We start from the raw sequence: 24,964 nt of genomic DNA on the forward strand, positions 1-24,964 counted from the left end.
TTGCATGATTTGCTAAAGAGAGGTGGAGTAATTGAATCTTTCTTTACACCAGACAAGCACTCTATGGAGATGAGTCATCATACATGAGCCACCTGTACAAGAACATAAGGGGCCTTTGGAACTGAAGATGATACATGATGGAAAATCATTAAGTTTCAAGAATCAGTTATGAAACTGAAAAGCCACGGAGAAAGAACAAGATAAATATACCAATGTCAGAGACAGCAGTGTGGCATTCTTTTTCTTGCTTCCAGACTGCAGACTGTGTGCTCCAGGAAGGGAGGGGATTTGTAAAAACTGTTTCATTCTCTTGAGAGATAGTGAGAGGCAGAGCATGGGCAGATTTTCTTTCTTTTCAGAACTGTGTGTCTGAGATGAAGATTAAATTTTGGTGTTTGATGTAATATTGTGGAAAACGTTTATGTTTTCTTTGAATAATGATTGGATTGTAATGTGTAAAAGAGTCTTTGTGGTCTTTTATAGTCAGGGAAGGGAGACTGGAGGTTAAACACATTAAACTTTGGTTTTAATACATTTTTCCTTCCATTGATTGTGAACTTTGTATCATTTTCAGTTTTATCTAAATTACAGTCTGATATCATTGTTTCCTTATTACGTTGTCATTTCAAAATATCCAGCAAGGCTCTGATTTTAATTCTCCCAAGAAGATGAAAGACACAATTTCGTCCCCATTACACAATGCAGCGTCCAGCAAATGAACTTTGTGTCATCTGCTGTTCTTTACTTTCTTTTTATGCAGTAGTATAGGTTTTTGCATCTACATTGTATTTACGAGTAGATGTTTGATATCCTTTCGTGCTTTCTGGTTAAAAGCATCCACTTTTGATTTATTGAATATCTCATACGGGGAGCTGTACCTGATAAAAATTCAAAGGAAGGTTCTCGATCCCATGATAACCTATCCAATTGTTGGTGTTAGTTTGTCTTTTCACTTGGGCATTCAAGGTCAGATTTGCATGCATTTTCTTGAAGGACAATTTGTTCACTAACAATATCTTTTTTATGCACTTACATGAATTTTCATTCAAAATGTCACCTTTTAGATGCAATGACATATTTTGAATTAAAATGTCCCTGTAGACATGTTTTGCTCAACTTAAGTGATGAACTAAGCACGTCAATTTAATTTTTGATGAAATATTACTTAAATTGATCATAAATAACATTTACACTATCATATTTAAAATATAATGTGCAAATATCATTTTAATAGTAATATTTACTAGAGTATTTGATTTAGAAATAAAAAATTAAATTAAACTATATAGTTACTATAGTCACTTAAGTGAAAAATAAAAAAACAACTCAACTTGAAAATATAACATAAAGTGCATTATAGTCACTTTGAGTGAAAAATCAAAATGATAAAATAATTTAAAAACATAACATTAAATGAGTTCATGTAATATTTTTCAAAAAGTGAATGTCAACTTAAAAATATAACATGATATTTCTAATTGGTGCAGTTGCACCTAAAAGGTCGACTTTTTGGGCACTAAATTGGTCATATGTTTTGTTTGCCAACTTCGATTAAGCCCTAAGATAGATCAAATCAAAGGGAAAACCAAAAGCAATGACTTGAACAAAATCAAAGGAATAAAAACCAACAAACACATACACTCAAAAACGAGAAAAGAGACTTTGAAGACTTAAAAAATCAAGCATAGGCTTGACAAACAGAAAAACAAAAAGGACTTGATGAAAGCCTTCAACAAAAGGATTCATTATATCAATTGGAGTCAATTGGTTGATCAATAGTATCCAATTAAATAACGAACTAAACTTAGAGAAATGTGAAACTAAGTTGAAAAAGTTCCGTACTGTTAATTGCATTTTGTGGTGACAAAATGCATGACAACAAGTGTATTTAATGACATTGTGATTCTTGGTTGGATATTTTACAACTGACAGTTTTGAGTAAAATCGAGTCACAAAATAGGATGACCAGCTACAACATGTCAGATAGAGTCCCTCCTACCTTAAAGGGAAGGCTGCCCCTTCTCACCATTGCTTGGATCAACTCAAGGTAATCAAGAAGTTGATAGATTTTGAAAGGGTTTTATCAATATTCTTTCCTCTTAGCTTTTAGGAAAGAATCCACTTACTCACGAAACGAGTAATGGGCAAGATGAAACCTTGAACTGCACTTCTATCTGGAGTTGTAAATAGTGATATTGATAAACTAGTAATAACTCAAAGGCTAGCTGAAAGCGTACCAGTTTGGCTCTAAGTTTGGTTTTAATTTACATTATAAGAATAACCTTTACTATTGGGGCACAAAGACTTCCAAAGGTAAAGGATTCTAACTATTTTGTGAATGAAGAAAAAAATATAAGCTACAATTAAAGGTTCTAGTCTATATATCTCTACAACCGCTCCCAGTCAAAGCTTCAGCTCCAAATGCTTACTAATTCTTTTTATACTCAATTGTCAAGAATGGAAAAACAAATGAATCAAAAATAACAAATGCAAATCACAGTCAAAGCTTCAGCTCCGAATGCTTACTAATTCTTTTTATACTCAATTGTCAAGAATGCAAAAACACATGAATCAAAAATAACAAATGCAAATCACAGTCAAAGCTTCTAGCTTGCACAAGTAACAATTGCACTCAATCAAAGTTCAGATTCAATTGATTCTTCGTATTCACTTTTCTTTCAAAATGATGCTACACAATCAAAGTTATGCTTGCATGATTTCTTGAGAGCTCTCTTGCATACTATTGGGAGGATATTTTGCAACCGACAGTTTTGGGTAAAAATTCAGTAGCAAAATACGATGACCAGCCACAGCGTGTGAGAAAGAGTCTCTCCTACCTTAAAGGGAAGGCTCCCCCTTCTCACTATTCCTTGGATCAACTCAAGGTAAGCAAGAAGTCGAGAGATCTTAAACAGGGTGTTACTAATATCCTTTCTTCTTAACTTTCAAGAAAGGATCCACTTATTCGTAGAACGAATAATGGGCAAGGTAAATCTCTAACTACACTTCTATCAAGAGCTGGAAACAGTGATACCGATAAATCTTCACTAACTCAAAGGCTAGCTAAAACATACTGGTTTGGCTCCAAGTCCGATCGTACTTCTATGTAGTAAAAGTTTTACAATTAGGGCACAAAGGCTCCTAAAAGTAAGAACAATCTAACTATTTTGCGAATTAAGATGAAAATACAAGCCACAGACAAAGCTTCTAGCTATGGATTTTCACAATTGTTCCTGGTCAAAGCTCGAGCTTCAATTGTTTCTTAACTCTCTATGCTCTTTTATTGAACACACAATAATAACATGAATCAAGACAATAGGCACAAATTATAGTCAAAGCTTCTAATTTGTTCTATCACAATTGCTTTCAGTCAAAGCTTCGAATCCAATTGCTTCTTTTATTCACTTTTCTCCCAAATTTGTACTACACAATCAAAGTTATGCTTGCACAAATGTGGCAGAGCTTTCTTGCATACAATAAAAGATCTTTTTTACAATGAGGGGGCACTCCTTTATATAGCCAAAGAAGATGAGAAAAAGGGGGAGGAAAAAGTGGAAGCAACTCAACCAACTTTGACCAAGTCTAACTACAGAAACTAAAGGGTTACATGCAACTGCACGTGCAACTCACATTACATCTTTTACATACACATGTAACTCGCATTACATGTAATTACACTTTTTTATGTAATGCATCTTCTCCAACTACAAACATGAAAGAAGAAAGAAGACAAAAGAGAAAAGAACAATTCTGAAAGGCCTTGTACTTGATGATGCAATCCCAGATGATAATATGATTGGGAGTTTCTATACCTTTTACTGCTGCATTCACGTTGATAATCATAGTGTTGCGTCTTTTGATAACCTCTAGCTATTTTTGATGAATTGTCCATTATCATGTGGAAACTTGATGTGATCCATCTTTTCTCGCTCAAGTTGTCGTAAATTCTCCTTTGTAAATCAGCACAAACTGGAGTCTTTGACACTTTGAAAACTTTCTTGATGATGTTCGGATGTACACTCGAAACAACTTTCCATCAGCACCTTTAACTCTTTTTTTTTTTTTTTGAAGTAAAGTGTTTGGCGCATGGGAATGCATGTAAATGGAAATTGCTGATTTTCAAAAAGTGACTTGGGCTTTCAAGATGTCATTACACGAAAAATGGATTACATGTAAATGCAACATGTAACGGAAGGTGGAAAGTGAAATGAGATGCAAGTGTGAGTGAAAGATACGCTTTACATGCATATGCGGATGAAGGCTAAGATGAAAAGCATGGAAAGATACAGAAACATGTATTTGCTCATGGAGGTGTGAATGCATTTAGAGAGGAGAAAATGACATCTTTTTGACTTTACAAAAAGTGACTTTTAGTCAAAATTGGACTTTTTAGATGCAATTACATGTAAGATATTTCGTGTAATCGTGTCGTGCGAATGAAAGTGAAAAATAAAATGGATGAAAACGGAAATGGAAAATGGGATTACATGCATATGCGGATGGCGAATGGGATGAAAGACATGTAATCACATTTCATTGAGTGAGAGATGAAGTGTTGTGACATGGAAATGGAAAGTGGAGTGAAGTGAAACGTGCTCAAGTTCTTGGGAAAGAACTTGCAATTTCTTCTAAATGGAGAAAAAACCGAAATGCAAACAAGCAAAACATAAAAACAAACAAAAAATAAACACATGCTTTTGGCAAAATACTCAAACATGCCAACAAGGAAACCACTTCAATATGCAAATTCGAATTTGGAGTTTGGGGAAATTCCAAAAGTGTGAAAATGAGAGTTTTCATCCTTTTTAAAGGAAAAATGCACTTTTCATGGCATATATATGGACAAATGGGCAATTTCAAGCTAAAATATGCATGAAAATAGTAAGATAAACACAAATTAAATAGTAAGAAAGAAAGAGTTCACTTGCATGAAGATTAAGTGCCAAAAATGAAGGAGAAAGAGTCAAAATAGCAAGTTTTATAGACTTAAGACAAATTCTCCCTTAAATCTGGATTTTCAAACAATCTTTTGACTTTTTCCGCACTTGCATGTAATGGACATTCAATGGTCGGATTTGACATGAAAGTGCCAAATAAATGGTCTCTAAAGACAATATCATGCATTTAAAACTCAAAAACAATCCCTCTTGATCAAAGGTATGGGCTGGAAATGCATTTTTTGAATTTTTTGAACAAAAATATGACTTTTCTATTCAAAAATCTGGGCCGTTTTTGCAAAAACGTGACTAAAAAATGCATGTTTTATAGTCATTTTTGACTTGTGAATGCAAAAACGACTTCCTCAAATGTATATACATGGATCAAAATGCAAAAAAGTGGGTTCAAAACCTATAAAAGTGGATTAAAACTCCAATTTTCCGAACATTTTAAGCAAAAAACGTGTTTCTCCAAGCAAAAAACGTGATCTTCCAGACAAAACGATTTGATGTTTAAACACAAAAATGGTAATCATTATGTGATGTAATCAGCAAATAGGGCCAAAATGATTTGATTCCATACAAAAATGTGATCAAACTTTGAAGATTTATGGAGTTTTATACAAACGTGCCCTATCTTGGGAGTTTCAAACATGTTTTTGGGTGCAATAACTTGATTTTTGATGAGGGCAAAATGATCACCTCTCCAAAACATGATGAATGCGATTGACTACATTCAAATCCATGAAGAGAATCAAAAGTTATGATCAAAATAGGAGGTTTTTGGAGCAAGAACATGTTTTCTTCACATAATAGGACATTTTTGTGTTCATTGCATATTTTAAAACATGTAATAAGGTAAAATAGGACCTTTTTGATGCAATTGCATGTTTTAAAATGTCTTTGGTTATACTCTCACTTTTTGAAGCTCATTACATATTTTAAAATGTGCAAGTCTCCAAAATCTCACTTTTTGGAGTCACTTACATATTTTATAAACATATCTCACATTTTTCATGCACAAGCATGAAAACTCAACTTTTCATGTCATTGCATCAAAAAGGTCCACTTTTAGAAGCTTTTGATGTAATAACTTGAAAAAGGTCCTCAAAATGAAATTTTATATGCATTAGCATGAAAAGTTTCCACTTTTCAGAGTGTTTTACATGCATTTGCATATAAAATGTCCACTTTTAGACTTTTAAGTTATGCATTTCACTTATTTTTATAAAATGTCAACAATATGGGTCAAAAATAATATTTATGTATTATATTAATCAATATAAGTCATAAACATTAAGTTAAAGTGACATTTATATAAGTATTTGATTTAAAAATAAAAAATTTAAAAAGTAACTATATAGTTCTATAGTCACTTTAAGTTATAAATTTAAATGAAAAGTAACATAAAAACATAACAATAAGTGAGTAAAAATGTTATATTTTCAAAAAGTAAATGTCAAAATAAAAATATAACATCATATTTTTAATTCGTTTTGTTGCACCTAAAATGTCTACTTTTGAGGCACTAAAATGACCATATCTCTTGATTGACAACTCCGATTGACCTCTAGGTTAGACCGAATCGAAGGGGAAAATGAAAGGCATGACATGAGCAAAACCAAAGGACCAAAAACAAGCAAACACAAACTCAAAAGCAAAGAACGGACTCTGAAGGCTTCAAAAATCAAGCAAAGGCTCGATAGAAAGCAAAACGAAAACGACTTGACAAAAGCCTTCAGCAAAAAGATTCATTGTATCAATTGGTACCGATTGGTTGATCAATACTAACCAATTAAATAATGAAATAATCTTAGAGAAATGCGAAACTTATTTGAAAAAGTTTTGTATTGTTACTTACATTTTGTGGTGTCAAAATGCAGGACAACACATACAAAAATAAAAAATGATTTTACAATGAGAGCGTTCCTTTATATAGGCAAAAGAGTTGAGAAAGAGGAAAAATTGGGAGCAACTCTACCAACTTTGACCTGGTCTAGCTAAGAAGAGAAATTATTGAATTACATGTCACTACACATGCAAATTGTATTACATGTAATTATACAATTTCATGTAATACATCCTCTACAATGTACAAACATGAAAACAAAATATTAATCTTAAAGATTGTTCTTTAGTGCTTTGAATTTGATGATGACATCACACACTATAGGAAGATCCAAAATCTCCATTGTCTTTGAAATGGCTTCTATCCTCACTACATTAGCATATGCTGATTTCACATTCTTAGATTTGCCGATAGAGAGTATTGTAAGTGCTTTGCTAAGGATTTGTACAAAGCAAACTTGTTCATTGCATGGGAACCAAAATCTTCAGAACATAAATCAGCATTGATTCTGATTGTATATTTGGAAGTCATACCTTCAACTGCAACCTAGTTACCATGTTCATCAAGAATTTGACATCCCATTTGTTCCAAGTCACTCATGATTCCAGTTTCTATTGCCTGACAATCTTCTAAGTTTACCTGCAACTTTGTTACAAGCTTTCCTAGTGTCTCTTGTTTATAACCCACGAGTCCATGACAATTATAGAACATTTCACAAGATGGAAGAACGTCACACGTGACCATGGCCTCCAGATCAAATTTGGCTATCTCATCCTAGTCATCTAGAATTTCTTTTAAAGTGTAAGCTTCCTTAGTCAAAGATGCAATCAAATCATGTACCATTTCTTCCACACTTTTGATACGTCCAAGGACTTTGGCCGTATCTGCAATGACCTATACTCCTTCGGAAATGACTTCTCCCATCCAAGACTTTGCAGCTTCTATCCTTTTCTCTTTAGGTGTCTGGGATGCAATAACTGCATGTTGTGAGGATTGTTGTCGAATAACCTCATTAAACGAACAACCTCCTATGTGAGTTGATTTTTCTTCTCCCATAATTCATGATTACTCTTTGACACATTGGCAAGTGCCTCTTGTGCGTCTTCTAAACAACCCAGTCGTGATTGCTTTCCAATTTCCACTTTGTGAACTTGTAATCAAAACAACCAAGTTCTTCAACTGACTCGTCTGCTAAATGGCTCAGGAACTTCTACAAACTTAGTCTTTTCAAAATCAAGTATGATCCTAGAAACAATCTTATCTTTAAAAAATTTAGAATTAGTTTTCTTAATAGGAAGATCATCTGGTAGTACTACCGACCTTTCTTCCCTTCATCGTAATCTTGCTCAACCATGTGGGCAAATTGGAAATTTCATCTGTAGAAATAGGTATAGTGGAGACCATCGGCATTGATCTTGATTGTATCTCTATTGTGACCAAGTATGATTTAGTTTGTACAGCTGAATTCATGGGTGCATGATAGTAAGATTTTGTCATGAACAACTCAAAACCAGTCAAGGACGTTTCAAGCTGAGAAATTTGATCTTCTGTGAGGTTTTGAAAATCCTCAAACACATTCCCTAAGTGTTTGCATTGTTCAGTTGTTAAAATGGGAGGAGTTGCTAAAGATATGGGAAGTGCCAATGTATTTACTGCTAATGTCGGGATAGAAGGTGTGAAAACTGTGGAGAAGGAATCCACATCATCATCTATTGCACCCCAAAAAGGTGCTTCCTATATAGATGGTCCCTGAGTTGTATAGGCCGTGGAGGAGATATGATCATGACTTCTTTTTCGTCATCTTCTTCATCGAGTCCTTCATTTGATTCTCCTTCCGACTCTTGAACTTGTTCAGGTGTCTGAGATAATTTAAATCCCTTTCCACTTTTCAATTTGAATTTGAGAGATTTCTTTATCTCAGAGGAAGATGCACCATCTTTGTCTGCAATTTCTAATTGTGACTTCCTTCTAGGCGGACCAAAACTTCCACAATTCAAACTTAACTTAGGATTCACTTTTTTGCATCCTTTGATTTTAAACCATTTATTGGTGTTTGCCAAAATGGATTGAAATCGATCAAGGATAGAAGTACCTTCCTTTTGTTGCCATTGAATGGGGAAAGGGCATCATTTATCAAAACCAGCCTAATGATATTCTTGATCAATATTACCATCATCTTCAATTTGAAAATTAGGTGGGATCTCAAGCATATTAAGATCGATAATCTGTTGCAATGTTAATCTGCAATAGTCCATTTTCATAATATCCAACTCTATCCGCATATCAATCCAAATGTCTTCTATACGATGAACATGAGTAAATGCTCTCTTAATTTTTGAATTCATCTCTCCATAATCAAAATCATATCTGATTTTGAACTTCTTCAATGTAATCAACTGAAGTTCTAATTCTATGGCTTTTACTTTGTGTACGGAAATGATCATGTAATGACTGATCACCAAGGGTTTGGCAGAGATAATACCAAAACTTGGCCTATGCATAATATGTTGATCAGATTGGACCTCCATGATTTGTGATGGAGCCTTACTTTTGGGCTTCCATTTTCACACCTTTTCTGATTTTATGTCTTATTTTAGATTTGATATATAATTCCTTTGTCACTAAGTTATAGTAAACTAGCCTTAATCATCATATTAGTTATTATACTTTGTGAAGCATTCTTAAATTCATTGTTGTTTTAATATACTTAGATTGCTCTGTTTCTTTATTTTATAACCTCTCCTACTAATACCAATGCCACATTGTAGATATAATTCATCTCATATCTAAAGCATGGATTAAGATGGGCATACTTGGCTGTGTTATGGATCATTAGAGGTCCCTTTGGTTATGACAAGGGGAAAATGGATTATATAGGAGTTTGATTTGGCAACAACATTAGTGAAGTCCTGATAAAATGTACTTTTTGCTTAATCAATCAGACAAGTTCCAAGCATCAGGCAGGATTAAGAGTGTAATTGTAGTAAAATCTTGTAGAAAATATTTCATAATTTTTGACTGTTCCAAATAGTTACTAAATCGTATATAAGGCCTTCCTATGTAGGTGTGAAGAAAATAATACTATTAAAGCATTTGATGAGACAATAGTTGTTGCGAGTGGTCATGCATGGAGATTATGTATGAGGGTTTAAATGAATGAAGGCTTTTGTATGATTTGCTTTTAATTCTTCATGACTTCACTAATAGTATTTAGGCACTATTGTCAATGTCTTGTAGGCCAGAGTTTCTTAGGTTCTATTAATATCAGGAATGGTATATGCATGGTTCCTTAGCCAGTATTCCCCATGAAGTGCGTGTATGACATATATCTTTCAAGATAAATTATCATTTTGGAGATTTGTCCTAATCCACAAAGATGCCATTATAGCTTTGAGCGAATATTTAAGTCAGCATGTCTATACTTGGGAAATGGAAAAGAGAAAGTGGCAGAGAGTTTTTGAAATGAGATGGGGTTTTTTATATGTGCTAAGGATAAACCTAGTCACTAGAGGTCTCCATTGACATCATCAGAAGAATGCTACAGATTGATAACAAACAAAAGTAGTTAGAAGTATGTCATCATTGTATGCAAATAAGTTCAATATTTAGTATCGAACTAGATATGGTTTATGTCAATGCATAAAGGTATCATTGAGAGTTTGGCATAGGCAAAAGAATAGAGAGTATACAAATTACGACTTATGAGAGATTTTGAGCAACAATGATGAGGATAGAAATGGTTAGATACGAGTGATGGTCGTGAGAGCATGAATATATCGATGATATGGAAATGACCATGGAAGTAGAAAATTGGATACCAATATACATGTGCGAGAAGTCTAAACATTTGTTTGATTAATTGACACATATTTCTCTTTTTGTTTGATGCAGGTGTTTAGGCAGAGGAGGAAATCTTCACAAAATGATACAAGGATGTTTATCGCTGATGGGAAATTACAAATTATCCATTACAGCATGTCGAGGTTATCTAGCAACACTCGGAAATGTCTTTGTTCTATCAATTTCTTTGTCACAATCTCATCCATAGGTAGTCGTGGCTCCAATAGTCCAATGTGAGAAGAGAATGGGCGGGAATATTATTCGAAGGTCTGAAGATTAAAGTAATGACAAAATATTATAACCAAAGCATGGAGGCATGAATATTACCTGTGGTGCCTTGTTAAAATACATCCACTATATTTACATCCGAAAGCATCTTCTGACAAGAATGTGAATAACTTGGCAACGAAGATAGTTATTTAGAAGCATTCATTAATGATGTGTTATTGTGAAGAGAGGTGTTGTGTAAAATATGACTTTTCATAGAGACAACTATTTGGTTCATGCCACTTCACATTTTATAAATATGAGATGCTAAATCAAACCTCACACACAATTTTTGATATTCATAGACAAATTTTTACATATCCTATGTGCTTTTGATATATTATATTCTTTTATTGGAAAAGGAATGAATTTTGAACAAAGCTCATGGATTTGGATTATTGAGTGCAATTTTTCTATGTGGTCCTGCATAAATTTGTAGTAGATGGATTATCTGTAAGGAGTGTCTTTATTGTAATTTTATTTCCGACATAGTTATTTATTAAGTTGTGTCCTTTATAATTATTTTAAATTCTATGGATAATATATATGATGATAAGTGGATAGGGTCAGTTATAGCATTTTAAATTTGATTATCACAGATATTGTGAAATATTTAATTGTTTCCATAACTGTGTTTAGTTTGGCTCTTTAGGAGTTAAAGCGCATTCTAACAGTTGAAATATTATTAAATTGTGTCCTTTATAATTATTTTAAATCCTAGAGATAATTTATATGATAGATAAGTGGATAGGGTCAATTATAACATCTTAAATTTGATCATTGCAAATATTTTGAAATATTTAATTGTTTCCATATTTGTGTCTAGTTTGGCTCTTCAGAAGTTAAAACACATTCTAGACTAATTTAAAATTGCATCTATATATTTGATCCGTCATGTCTTGATTACTAAACTGTTTATGGTTAAGGTGGATAGAACATTATAAAGTTGTACATAATAACTTATAATAATGACCTTGTTTGCCCTTTTTCAATTTTGGCACTGATATTTTTGTTTTTCGTAATTCATAATCCATATGTTGGCAATTGTTTCATTTTTTTCCTTTGAAGAATTAGTATATTCATTTGGTGCATTAATTTATAGTTATTCTTATTTAAAAAAAAATTCATCTATTAATTTATTATTCTTAGTTCATAATTTGCAATTTAAAAGCTTTCTATAATTCTTGCCATTTGGAAGCTTTTGTTATATTCGTATTCTAACCAATCTGCTATGAGGATCTTGGATTTAAGTGATTTATTCAGGATCAGGTGCACCCGCCTTGGCCTTTCATAGCCAGAAGTGCAGAAGTCTCAGATCAAATCAATCTGTCTTGTCAAGTTGGCCATAACTGGTTCAATATCCCAGCATTGAGTTGGCAAGACTCATAGTATTCCAATTTGCGGTTTTGGGAACCAACAAGTTGTCTGGCCAATTCCATTAGAATGATTCTGTTGGTAGCGTACCTAGGTAAGGTATATGGTTCTCCTTTGAAGTACCCACTTCTCAAATAGGTAAAGGTTGGAAACTGAATATAAAGATGCAACCATATTGATTAACTTTATCCTAGGCCTCATCAAACACTCTTTTGATAGACATTTTCTTATCAAACAAGCACTAAAAATGTCCAAAGAATGCATATTGAACTCTCCTATAATGATACTTACTGTTTGTCAAATTAATCTGATCATAATACTGCCAAACTAGAACTTGAAGACGGTTTCAATTGGTTAAAAGTCTTAAAAAAGATCCCATAGCAACAACAATATAGACAAGATAAGAACTCATGTAGAAGGGTGTTGATGTTCCTACATTGAGTAGTTGGTCACAAAGTGCAGTGCTGATAAGCTCTCCCCAAAAGATATGTTGATGTTCCTACATTGAGTAGCTGGTCACAAAGTGCAGTGCTGATAAGCTCTCCCCAAAAGATATGTTCCTTATTACTAATGGTTTGAAAAATGAACTTGTACATCCATAGCTCAAAATCACTGGAATCCTTGAGACCACATATTTTGCTGAGAAGGGTAATCAAGTCTTTATATTCTGGCTTGAAACTGCATCTATGAATGGTTTTAGGCTATCTTGAGAAATTGCTTCTCTTGGAATCCAACCACTATAAATTAACATATTTTTGATAATTTCCCTTGTTCCATATTTCCCAAGATGCTTCTTTTGTCAAATCCACACATTCTGCATTTTGTGGTACTTTGAAAATTTGTTCAATAATCCTAGGATCAAGGCTAATAATGACATTACCATCTGCATCCTTGATCATTCAAATTTCAGACTAAAATGCTTTGCACATCCTAGAACAAATTCTAGCTCCAAGGTAGCCATAGGGAATATAGACACCAAATGAATATTACTCCTTTTGGTGCGTCTCATTTGATGATTAATAGGAGCTTCTAACCTCTTGTTGCCCCCACTTTTGTTCTACACTTGTTAAAGCAAATGAACCTTAGATGTTGAGTTAAAAGTGGTATTCTTCTGATTATCTTATGATGAGTCTAGGTCTAGTTTTCCTTAGGCTAGGAGGTCTTTATTGGGTTTCCCTCATCTGCCTTCTCTTCCTGTGAATCGGGTGGGTTATTCTAAATTCATGTCTCTTAATGGGTAAGTTTTAGTACCTAACTCGATAAAGATCATATTTTACTCACTCACAACATAATGCATTTCCTCGAAGATGAAATTCAAATTCCCAGTCTTCATATTGCAACTCTTACGGGAAATTCCAATCTGCCTTATCCTCGGCGGGTTTCGGCCCATGAAGGTAGATTTTCCAACATAGACAAAAGAGTATCAAAGAATGATAGCAGAAGTCAGGTATCAGTGAGATTAGGTCAAATAGATAAATGAGGCATTGGATCAGACTCCTGCAGGCAAACATGAGACATTGAAAATCATGAAAGTGGCAGGTTCATTCTTATGCGGGATAATAAGGATATGCTATAGTGACTAGCGATGGTTGTATCGGCATAACTTACGATGATGTTCAAGATTAGTAAATTTGAAGGTCTTCGCTATATGTTGTAGCGATAAGTTCATCAGTGATCGAAGGAAGCAATTATATGTTATGGCGATTAGCGATGAGAAAAATGAGTTCGCTATGTGATATGGCGATAAAGAGATAGATTGTGAAAATGGATTGGTATATGTTATAGCGATGGGTAAACATTGATCGCAAATCGCAAATGGAGATAATGTGCCATGCCGATCAGCAATAAAGAAACTAAGATTGCTATATGTTATAGCGATAAGGTGAAAGAAAAGTGAAACTCATGATCGCTATGGGATATAGCGAAGTGGCTTATTGGGGCTCGTGGAAACGGTTTCGAGGTATAGCGATAGGCGATAGAGGGTTTCACTATTGCTATAGTGATGAAAGTGAAAATAAACGGATCGCTATTGTAGAAAGAAGATACAACGAAGAATGACTAGCCACATATGCCGAAAGGGTTTATTGCCACAACCTTTGACGATCATCACCAAGCGTAGGAGCAAAACTTAGTTATACCAATGGACGATAAAGTTATCGGCATAAGTCATGGCGATGTGAAGATCAAGCTCGCGGTACACAAAAAAGAGTTTATTGCTATATCCTATAGTGATGATCCCATCGGAGGCTGGATTGAGTAGTTAGACGTTGTGGCGATGAGTGATGAAAATGAGACATTGCTATGTGTTATAGCAATAAACCAAGCAAGACACTATTTCCTTTTCGAGAGATTTTCCTGCAAGTACAAATCTATCCGCGGAGTTTCACGGAATAGTGCCACTTGGAAATTAGACCCACTAAGCACTAATGCAAAGGACAAATCTCAGTCGTCTGATGAGTTAGATCAATGGTGGAGATTAAAGCTAAAGTGGACCCATGGGAAGATAAACATTGTAAGAGTTCGACTCGATCAATGGTTCTCGTTTCCTCACAAAATTTAATTGTGGCCAGTTATTTCGCTTAAGGAAAAAGTGAAGGCCGTTTTTGGGGTTTAATTGTGGCCGTTGGATTCAACATCGACAATCCAGATTCAAACTCGTGCTAACTGTTGGAATATGGAATGAAGGATTTGGCTCCAACAATGAAATACAAAGGAAATGGAGATTTTTGTAGGGTTTCTGAAGCCACGTGAAGATAAACGGTTGTTAGGTGTTCTCAGGTGTTTCAAAGGCATTGATAGCCACCACAATTCAATCCATTTTTAAACCCTTTCCACGGGATATCAAGATTATTGGATTGAGAAAAATGTTTCAAACAAGAAGGCCAGTACTTGCCAAGAATCTCCTATCTCCAAATCCTTTGAAGCACTCCCTTTCTCTGTAGTAGTTGTTGTCCTGCATTTTTGTCACCACAAAATGTAGGTAACAGTACGAAACTTTTTCAAATTAGTTTTGCATTTCTCTGAGTTTATTTCATTATTTAATTGGTTAATATTGATCAACCAATCGGTACCAATTGATACAATGAATCTTTTTATTGAAGGCCTTTGTCAAGTTTTTTTTTTTGGTTTTGCTTTTTGTCGAGCCTTTGCTTGATTTTTGAAGCCTTCACAGTTCGTTCTTTGCTTTTGAGTTTGCGTTTCTTTATTTTTAGTCCTTTAGTTTTGTTCATGTTATGCCTTTCGTTTTCCCCTTCGATTTGGTCTAACCTAGAGGTCAATCGGAGTTGTCAGTCAAGAGATATGGTCATTTTAGTGCCTCAAAAGTGGACATTTTAGGTGCAACAACACGAATTAAAAAAATGATGTTATATTTTCATTTTGACATTCACTTTTTGAAAATATAATATTTTACTCACTTTTTGTTATGTTTTGAAATTACTTTTCATTTAAATTTATAACTTAAAGTGACTATAGTGCACTTTATGTTATAATTTTAAGTTGAGTTACTTTTTAATTTTTTACTTAAAGTGACTATAGAACTATATAGTTACTTTTTAAATTTTTGATTTTTAAGTCAAATACTTATATAAATGTCACTTTAATATAATGTTTATGTATTATATTGATTAATATGATGCATAAATGTTATTTTTGACCCATATTGATGACATTTTTATAAAATTAAGTGAAATACATAACTTAAATACCTCAAAATAGACTTTTTATGTGCAAATGCATATAAAAATCTATAAAAAGTGAAATTTTTTCATGCTAATGCATATGAAAACTCATTTTGAGGATACTTTTCATGCCATTACATCAAAAGCTTGTAAAAGTGGACCTTTTTTGATGCAATGACATGAAAAGTTGAGTTTTCATGCTTGTGCATGAAACATGTGAGATATGTTTATAAAATATGTAAGTGACTCCAAAAAGTGAGATTTTGTAGACTTGCATATTTTAAAATATGTAATGGGCTTCAAAAAGTGAGATTATAACCAAAGACATATTTTAAAACATGCATTGGACTCAAAAAGGTCCTCTTTTGCCTTCCAACATGTTTTAAAATACGTAATGAACATAAAAATGTCCTATTATGTGAAGAAAACATGTTCTTGCTCCAAAAACCTCTTATTTTGATCATAACTTTTGATTTTCTCAATGGATTTGAATGAAATCAATTGCATTCATCATGATTTGGAGAGGTGATCATTTTGCCCTTATCAAAAATCAAGTTATTGCACTCAAAATGGTGTTTGAAACTCCTAAGCTAGGGCACGTTGTTTGTATAAAACTCCATAAATCTTCAAAGTTTGATCACATTTTTGTATGGAATCAAATTGTTTTGGCCCTATTTGCTGATTACATCACATAGTGATCACCATTTTTGTGTTTAAACATCAAATCTTTTTGTTTGGAAGATCACGTTTTTTGCTTGGAGAAACACGTTTTTGCTTAAATTGATCAGAAAATTGGGGTTTTAATCCACTTTTATGCGTTTTGAAGTAACTTTTTATTTTGATCCATGTATATGCATTTGGGGAAGTTGTTTTTGCATTCACAAGTCAAAAATGACTTTAAAACATGCATTTTTTAGTCACGTTTTTGCAAAAACGGCTCAGATTTTTGAATAAAAAAATCATATTTTTGTTCAAAAAACTCAAAAAATTGCATTTTCAGCCCATACATTTGATCAAAAGGGATTGTTTTTGAGTTTTAAATGCATGATATTGTTTTTGGAGACCATTTATTTGGCATTTTCATGTCAAATCCGACCATTGAATGTCCATTACATGCAAGTGCGGAAAAAGTCAAAAGATTGTTTGAAAATCCGTATTTAAGGGAGAATTTGTCTTAAGTCTATAAAACTTGCTATTTTGGCTCTTTCTCCTTCATTTTTGGCACTTAATCTTCATGCAAGTGGACTCTTTCTTTCTTGCTATTTAATTTGTGTTTATCTTGCTATTTTCATGCATATTTTAGTTTGAAATTGCCCATTTGTCTATATATATGCCATGAAAAGTGCATTTTGCCTTTAAAAAGGATGAAAACTCTAATTTTCACACGTTTGGAATTTTTCCAAATTCTAAATTCGAATTTGCATGTTGAAATGACTTTCTTTTTGACATGTTTTGAATCTTTTGCCAAAGGCATGTGTTTGTTTTTGTGCTTTGTGCTTGCTTGTTGGTTTTCTCGATTTTGGAAGAAATTGCAAGTTCTTTCCCAAGAACTTGAGCACGCTTCACTTCACTCCACTTTCCATTTCCATGTCACAACACTTCATCTCTCACTCAATGAAATGTGATTACATGTTTTTCACCTCATTCGCCATCCGCACACGCATGTAATTCCATTTTCCATTTCCATTTTCATCCATCTCATTTTTCACTTCCATTCGCAGGACATGATTACACAAAATGCCTTAGATGTAATTGCATCCAAAAGGTCCAATTTTGATTAAAAGTCACTTTTTGAAAAGTCAAAAAGATGTCATGTGCATGTATTTCAAAAAGATGTCATGTGCATGTTTTTCCATGTACTTTGACCTTACTTTTTCTCAAAGGCGTCTATAAAGTTCATTTTCGCCTCTCCTCATATGCATTCACACCTACATGAGCAAATACATATTTCCGTATCTTTCCATGCTTTCCATCTTAGCCTTCATCCGCATATGCATGTAAAGCGTATCTTTCACTTACACCTGCATCTCATTTTACCCTCCACCTTCCGTTACATGTAATCCATTTTCCGTGCAATGACATCTTGAAAGCCCAAGTCACTTTTTGAAAATCGGCAATCTATTTACACGCATTCCCATGCGCCAAGCACTTTACTTTTAAAAAAAAAAAAGAGTTAAAGGTGCTGATGGAAAGTTGTTTCGAGTGTACATCCGAACATCGTCAAGAAGGTTTTCAAAGTGTCAAAGACTCCAATTTGTGCTGATCTACAAAGGAGAATTCATGACAACTTGAGCGAGAAAAGATAGATCACATCAAGTTTCCACATGATAATGGACAATTCATCAAAGAGAGCTAGAAGTTGTCAAAAGACGCAATGTTATCAACGTGAATGCAGCATTACAAGGTACAGGAATTGCCAATCCTGTTATCCTCTAGCATTGCATCGTCAAGTACAAGGCCTTTTAGAATTGTTCTTTTCTCTTTTGTCTTGTTTCTTCTTCTTTCATGTTTGTAGTTGGAGAAGATGCATTACATAAAAAAGTGTAATTACATGTAATGCGAGTTACATGTGTATGTAAAAGATGTAATGTGAGTTGCACGTGCAGTTGCATGTAACCCTATATTTTCTCTTGTAGTTAGACTTGGTCAAAGTTGGTTGAGTTGCTCCCACTTTTTCCTCCCCCTTTGTCTCAACTTCTTTGGCTATATAAAGGAGTGCCCCCTCATTTTAAAAATTATCTTTTGTTGTATGTAAGAAAGCTCTGCCACATTTGTGCAAGCATAACTTTGATTGTGTAGTACGAATTTGAGAGAAAAGTGAATAAAAGAAGCAATTGGATTCGAAGCTTTGACTGGAAGCAATTGTGATAGAACAAATTAGAAGCTTTGACTATAATTTGTGCCTATTGTCTTGATTCATGTTATTATTGTGTGTTCAATAAAAGAGCATAGAGAGTTAAGAAACAATTGAAGCCCGAGCTTTGACCAGGAACAATAGTGAAAATCCATAGCTAGAAGCTTTGTCTGTGGCTTGTATTTTCATCTTAATTCGCAAAATAGTTAGATTGTTCTTACTTTTAGGAGTCTTTGTGCCCTAATTGTAAAACTTTTACTACATAGAAGTACAATAGGACTTAGAGCCAAACTGGTACATTTTGGCTAGCCTTTAAGTTAGTTAAAATTTATCGGAATCACTATTTCCAGCTCGTGATAGAAGTGTAATTAGAGATTCACCTTGCCCATTATTCGCCTTACAAATAAGTGGATCCTTTTTTGAAAGTTAAGAAGAAAGGATAATAGTAACACCTTTATAAATTTCTCAATTTCTTGCTTACCTTGAGTTGATCCAAGGAAAAATGAGAAAGGGGAGCCTTCCCTTTAAGGTAGGAGAGACTCTGTCTCACACGCTGTGGCTGGTCATCCTATTTTGTGACTGAATTTTTTCCCAAAACTGTCGGTTGCAAAATATCCACCCAACAGTAGTCATACTGCACCATCCAGCAAGGGCTTCTGCTGGGACTTCGGCTTATTTTGGGACTCTTCAATAGCATTAGGAAATATTTAAATTTGTACATAAGTTTGAATAAACTATCCGAATGCTCGTTGGATATTTGCTGCACATTCCCTTGGTGATTTGTCATATATGCTCTCAAGCTAATGGCTGAATAGAGGAAAAATTTATATAACTTCTCTGCCTTTCCCAGTAACAATCCAAAGCATACTCTGTATCCTCGGCTGGACATATTCTGTATGCCTTATGTTCAATCCTGTCACCCAAGAATTTCTTCTGCCCAAATTTCTAAATTACTATTCCATATATAAGTAATTTTTGTTTCTAAAATGAGTCATGTTTAAGTAGACTAAATTTATTTTGGACTGATGTAAATCTTACAATTTGCAGAGTAGAATGTACTAATTTCTTCTTTCTTCAATGTAGAATATATTCTGAATTTAATCTTTTCAGAAGTGTGAACGCCGTTTGAGATAAAGTATTCATAAGGAAGTATGAATGCTGTTTGAGATAAATTATTGATAAGGTGCTGAGATACTTCTTTTCTTCAAGTCTGAAATTCCCCATCCAAAGGGAGAGAGCATTTATCAATTTCAAAGTCTTTTCTCTTGTGATCAGTCATTATATATATGGTAACCAAGAGGCATGTTAAGGGCAGACGTGTCTGTTCATTTATAAGTCTCATTGAAGAGGCACAGAGACTTTACTTAATCAAACAAAAGACCGGAGTGTTTATCAGGTTTGATTGTGCATGATTAAATTTATAATAAGCCCTATGATTACTGGGCATGCTAAGCGATAATCATCTAGAGCCTCTGATCTGTTATGTGAAGTGGATCATTCACTCAATCCATACTGAAACACACAAGATTGATAATGATCAGGGATAAGCAGCCGGATCTAAGGGAAAGATATAGTCAGATTTTCATACTTGGTTTGATCAGATTAATATGAGGATTATCTCAAAAGTAGTTTATGGCAGGATAATTTAATGTCTATGTATATGTGTGTGTATGTATGTATATCAGTTCGCATGGTGAACTGGTATACATACATGCACACACATCTGCATACAATTTGTCAATTGATTTGTCCTTGAATTCTGACTCACACTATCATGTCTTAACAAGTCAAGAGTAAACATTATTTCATTGCATTTTTAATTACATTATTTTTATTGAATTCAATGCCATTAGTAAAGGCTAATTTTCAGACATTTTAAATTTCCTTCATAGTTGGGATAAAAATTCCATAACCAAAAGACTAATGGTGTTTTTGTATCAGAAAAATAGATTGGTTTGTTGTAGGACTGAAATAACATGTGATTTCAATTCAAAGCCACACTATGACTTTGGTTGTTTTAAGCTTTAAACTTGGTCTACATATTTATTGATCTTTCAATCATCATTCTTATTTTTTCCCCCATAAGCTATGCATGTTTGTAGTGTTCCTCGTAACTAGGGCATGATTTTCAGAACATTTGATTGGTGAATGAGGATAGATCTTTTCTTCTGTATTCTCAATTGAAATTTTCCATGGCGTCACAGGCAGCCTGAAATGATATCCCCTATTTATTTGAATGCCATGTACAAAAATTTGTATTCACTAGAGGAATTCTTAGCTATCTCGCATTTCTCTCCTAAAGATGGTTGTCCTCTATAATTGGTGGATGCTCTAGAGGGGAACTTTTGATCGTCTGATAAAGGATCTTATATGTAGAGCTAAAGTTGACTCTAGTTGATTCTAGTTTGCAATAATGTTGCATTGTGATTGAACACAATAACAGACTAATACCAATAATCTGTGATATGTCTAGGCAAATTGCATTCAGAGTCATCAAAGCGTGCAGTTAAAGGGAGAAGGCAGGTTTATGATATACTACAAGAACACAATACTAAAATAGGTCATGGAAATGTTCCAAAAAGTAAAGATGACCATTTTGCAGGTCAGTAATATAAGATTTGAATATTTCAATGCCAATGTTCTGCTATGAAATAAAATGGTCAATTCTTCTGTGGTATGGTATCATGATGGGTGTTGACATATTTTTTTTTACTGTCTTTATTTAATAGCATTTCTGCTTGTGTGCAGCAACAGATATTCCAGCTCCACTTGCAACAAAGATATATTACCCAAGACAGAACCAACGGTTGCGTGCTGTACTTGGTCATCTTTATCAAGAATCTTTGATAAAAGAGAGCTCTCATGAGCCATCAACTCCTAAACGACTGTCCGGGGACACTGGAGTGCAATCTGGACGTACACAGATTTTATCCACTGACAGTGATGTAACTGATCAACAGAAAGATCTTATGGATCTAAAGAAGGTTTGTGCTGACATCTTATGCTAGTCAGTTTAATCTGTCTTTACATATTAAGTTGAAATGTGAGTGAAAAGATTATTGAATGGTTTTTGGGTTGATTAAAGGATTACCTTTGAAGATAAAGTAAGTAATATTTTTGGAGTGTTGTCATAGTTTGAAGTCTTGTTATTGGAAATCTTTATAAAGAGTTATTTCTGTAAGATTTCACACTTTCACATATGATAACTTATTGGACTGAAATGTGGTAAGCTTAAATCAGTCCTTAGTTAATCATTAGTTTATTCACCTCATATATGTTGTTAGCTGTATGTTTACAAATACAATATCATTTTGAGTATCTAAAACTGCATGGAGAACCAAGTCATATTGTTTTTTTATATTAGAAAAATAACAGAAACAAGAGGTCAACAAGAAAACAAAATTTAATACTACCAAAACTGTGAGTAATACAAGATGATTCATAATTATGCATCTTGCTCCTAATTAGCATGGGCTTGGGTTTCCTGTAGATACTATTAGAGAAATATTGCATTGTTGAGTTTATAATGGTCAATTATGTTGTTAGGAATCAGGACATAGTTGCAAAACTCGCGAAGGTTAGTAACCCTACTTGGTTATAGCTCAAACGCAAACACGATTTTCCTATGCTAAGTAGTTGTTTGACATTTTGTCAAACACTTAGCAAGTAATACCGTCACCACTAAAATTCTGGGTGATATTTTTTCCTCAAGATGTTAGCTTGGAATTTTATGAATTCTCGGATCTTCTAATGGATAAATGCATATAACCAAATGTGATGTCAATTCTCCAACTTATTCAAAAGTAAACTTCACATACACAGCTTCAACTGATATCAGAATAATGATTCACAATGAAATGAACAGTTCTTCTTTTCATTGCCTTAACATAAATAGCACTTATTAAACACCCATACAATTAGCTGTAAAATGTAACAATTAAGCTGGCAAATTATCAAGCTTCTCCACAAATCGCACCCTGGAAAGTAATGCTACAGCAGTCCCAAAATGACGCCAATAGAAAGGATCAAAGCGTTCATTGGATGCAGATTGAACAGACCATTAAAGCAGATCAAAATCACTATATACAGCAGGGCACTAGAGCGTCCAACATGGCTGGAAGACCATGCCCAAATTCAGTTCCCAATAGCACCCAGAAATCAGTTTTTCAGATGCCCAAATCAGTGGCCAAATGTCCAAATAAACAGATGCAATTTCCTCAGAAAATTACAAAGACAACACCCAGCAGTTGTAGCGTTTATCCCCAACAAATTGCAGATTAAACCCGTGCCTAGTAGGAGAGATAGTTGCCGCACATAAACATATTTCTCAATCACTATAGTTCCAACATAAATTGCCAGCAACCCACGCTCCAATAGCAGGTGGTTAGAGCCTGTAGTTTCAAATACTAATTGTCCAACAACAGAGAGAACTGGACACTCAAATCAGATTACCCAGTCACCAAATTCTCCAATGCACAAAAACTATGTCTCCCAGCAACAGTGGATACAGTAGGAAGACTCCACAATTACACAATGCCAATTCTCAGACTTCAATCCACAATACTTCAGCTATGGATTAAATGCACAGCTCAGAACCAACCTCTTATACCTCAGCAAGGGCACAAAACTTCAGCCTCAGAAATGTCACAAAGACAACAAGAGTAAAATTAGACAATCAAATAATTGGATGTTTTTCTCATGAGATTTCCTCATATTTATAATCTCCAAATGGCACTAGTTTCCCAAAAAAACTCCACTTAAGAAACTTCCTCTACACAACATTAAAATATAATAAAGTGCCATTAATATAATTTATTAATTGCTTTTGGCTCCAAAAATGACCTTTTCCACTATAGCTTAATATTTTGACACCCAAAACTACTGTTTCTTGTTCCCATGATTTAAAACTTTTTGTTTCGGTTTCAACAAGCTATGATACTGAGGTGACTAATCAACAACACCGACAAAAATAGCAACCTCAACATATTTAGATGAATAATAATAATTACCTTGTCTTGCGAAAACAACTGAAGAAGCATCAGAATCGAAATTTGACAACACCAAAGTGATCTTGATGATCAAAATTAAGAGCATCACTCAACTCTTCTATCTCAACTTGAGCTCATTGAAACCAACAAATTGACTTACTGTAAATATTAAGTCCCTCAAACAGAGCCAAAACACACCATAGGCTGCTGGAAAGTCTATAACCACACAACTGAGACCCTCAAATCCCACCATCAACTCATGAGGGCCGCGATGGTGAATTGGCCTAGGCAAATGTAATAACCTGCTAAAAATGGGGACATTACAGTCCTCCCTCCCTAAGATTACTTGTACCCAAGTAATCTCGGAGAAAAATGAACAGCACAGTCCACTTGGATCCCATGGGTAGAACCACGTATTATCCCTGTTGTGTACAAGCAACTCGTATAGCACCAACACCCAAATAACGGGCATCAACATCACAATCATTTGAAAACTGAACCTTGGTGCTGATTAAGGGAACAATTGGTGGAACTCAACCCAACTGAAATACCAGCTTTGTTCGTACCTGAGTCCCCATCAAACTGATACTCACACCCAACTGCGTTGTGGAGATGTTAACAACCATAGGTACCTGAAACACTACCACCAACTCCAACCTTTGCCAACTGTTATGGGTGTGTAGATATTGCAAAGGGTGTTGCAAAGGGTGTAACTTGCAGCTGTCAATCCCATTTGCAAAAGATGGTGCTAACCCATCCCATAATGGATGGTATGAAAATGGAGCCAACCCACATCAATGTGAAACCAAGTCCTTTATCTGTGGGTCAAAAGAAAAGTGATGAGCACTCCTCATAGTGTAATGCAGATAAAAACTCCCAATCTCTGTCAAGGGTTCATCATCAAACGGGGAATCAAAAAATAGCTCCAATCTTTGACTCGGAAGTATTGGTCGGGTAGGATCTTGGGCAACCCTCTCAGTAAAGCCAACTTCAAAATGCTTGTGGGGAAGCATAGTAGACAGAGTCTCTACAATCTTTCCCAGCAACCTCTAAATAACACGAGAGCCTCAGATGAGAGTACCCTCAAACATTGTATGAATCCTCCTATACATCCGAACTCTCCAAAAGATATTCTATGAAAGACTGTGAAGTAGAAATTATATGTGGAAGCATCA

At 34.3% G+C, this 24,964-nt stretch overlaps 1 protein-coding gene across 17 annotated transcripts in view; it reads left to right on the plus strand.

Moving 5' to 3' along the window:
• The window catches only part of LOC149529181 (uncharacterized), a 272,432-nt gene that overhangs the window by 217,798 nt on the left and 29,670 nt on the right, over positions 1-24,964 (plus strand). For 10 of the 17 annotated variants that reach the window (XM_089811676.1, XM_089811678.1, XM_089811677.1 and 7 more), the window contains 2 exons: positions 21,275-21,403; positions 21,550-21,785. In XM_089811676.1, coding sequence (XP_089667802.1) covers positions 21,275-21,403; positions 21,550-21,785 — 365 coding nt within the window. The remainder of the gene's footprint in view (positions 1-21,274; positions 21,404-21,549; positions 21,786-24,964) is intronic. The other 7 variants (XM_089811679.1, XM_089811681.1, XM_089811688.1 and 4 more) reach the window with 1 other exon arrangement.

Source organism: Cupressus sempervirens, chromosome 11 (genome assembly GCF_028749045.1).
Source record: "Cupressus sempervirens isolate cs-2001-9-10 chromosome 11, ASM2874904v1, whole genome shotgun sequence".
NCBI lineage: Eukaryota > Viridiplantae > Streptophyta > Pinopsida > Cupressales > Cupressaceae > Cupressus > Cupressus sempervirens.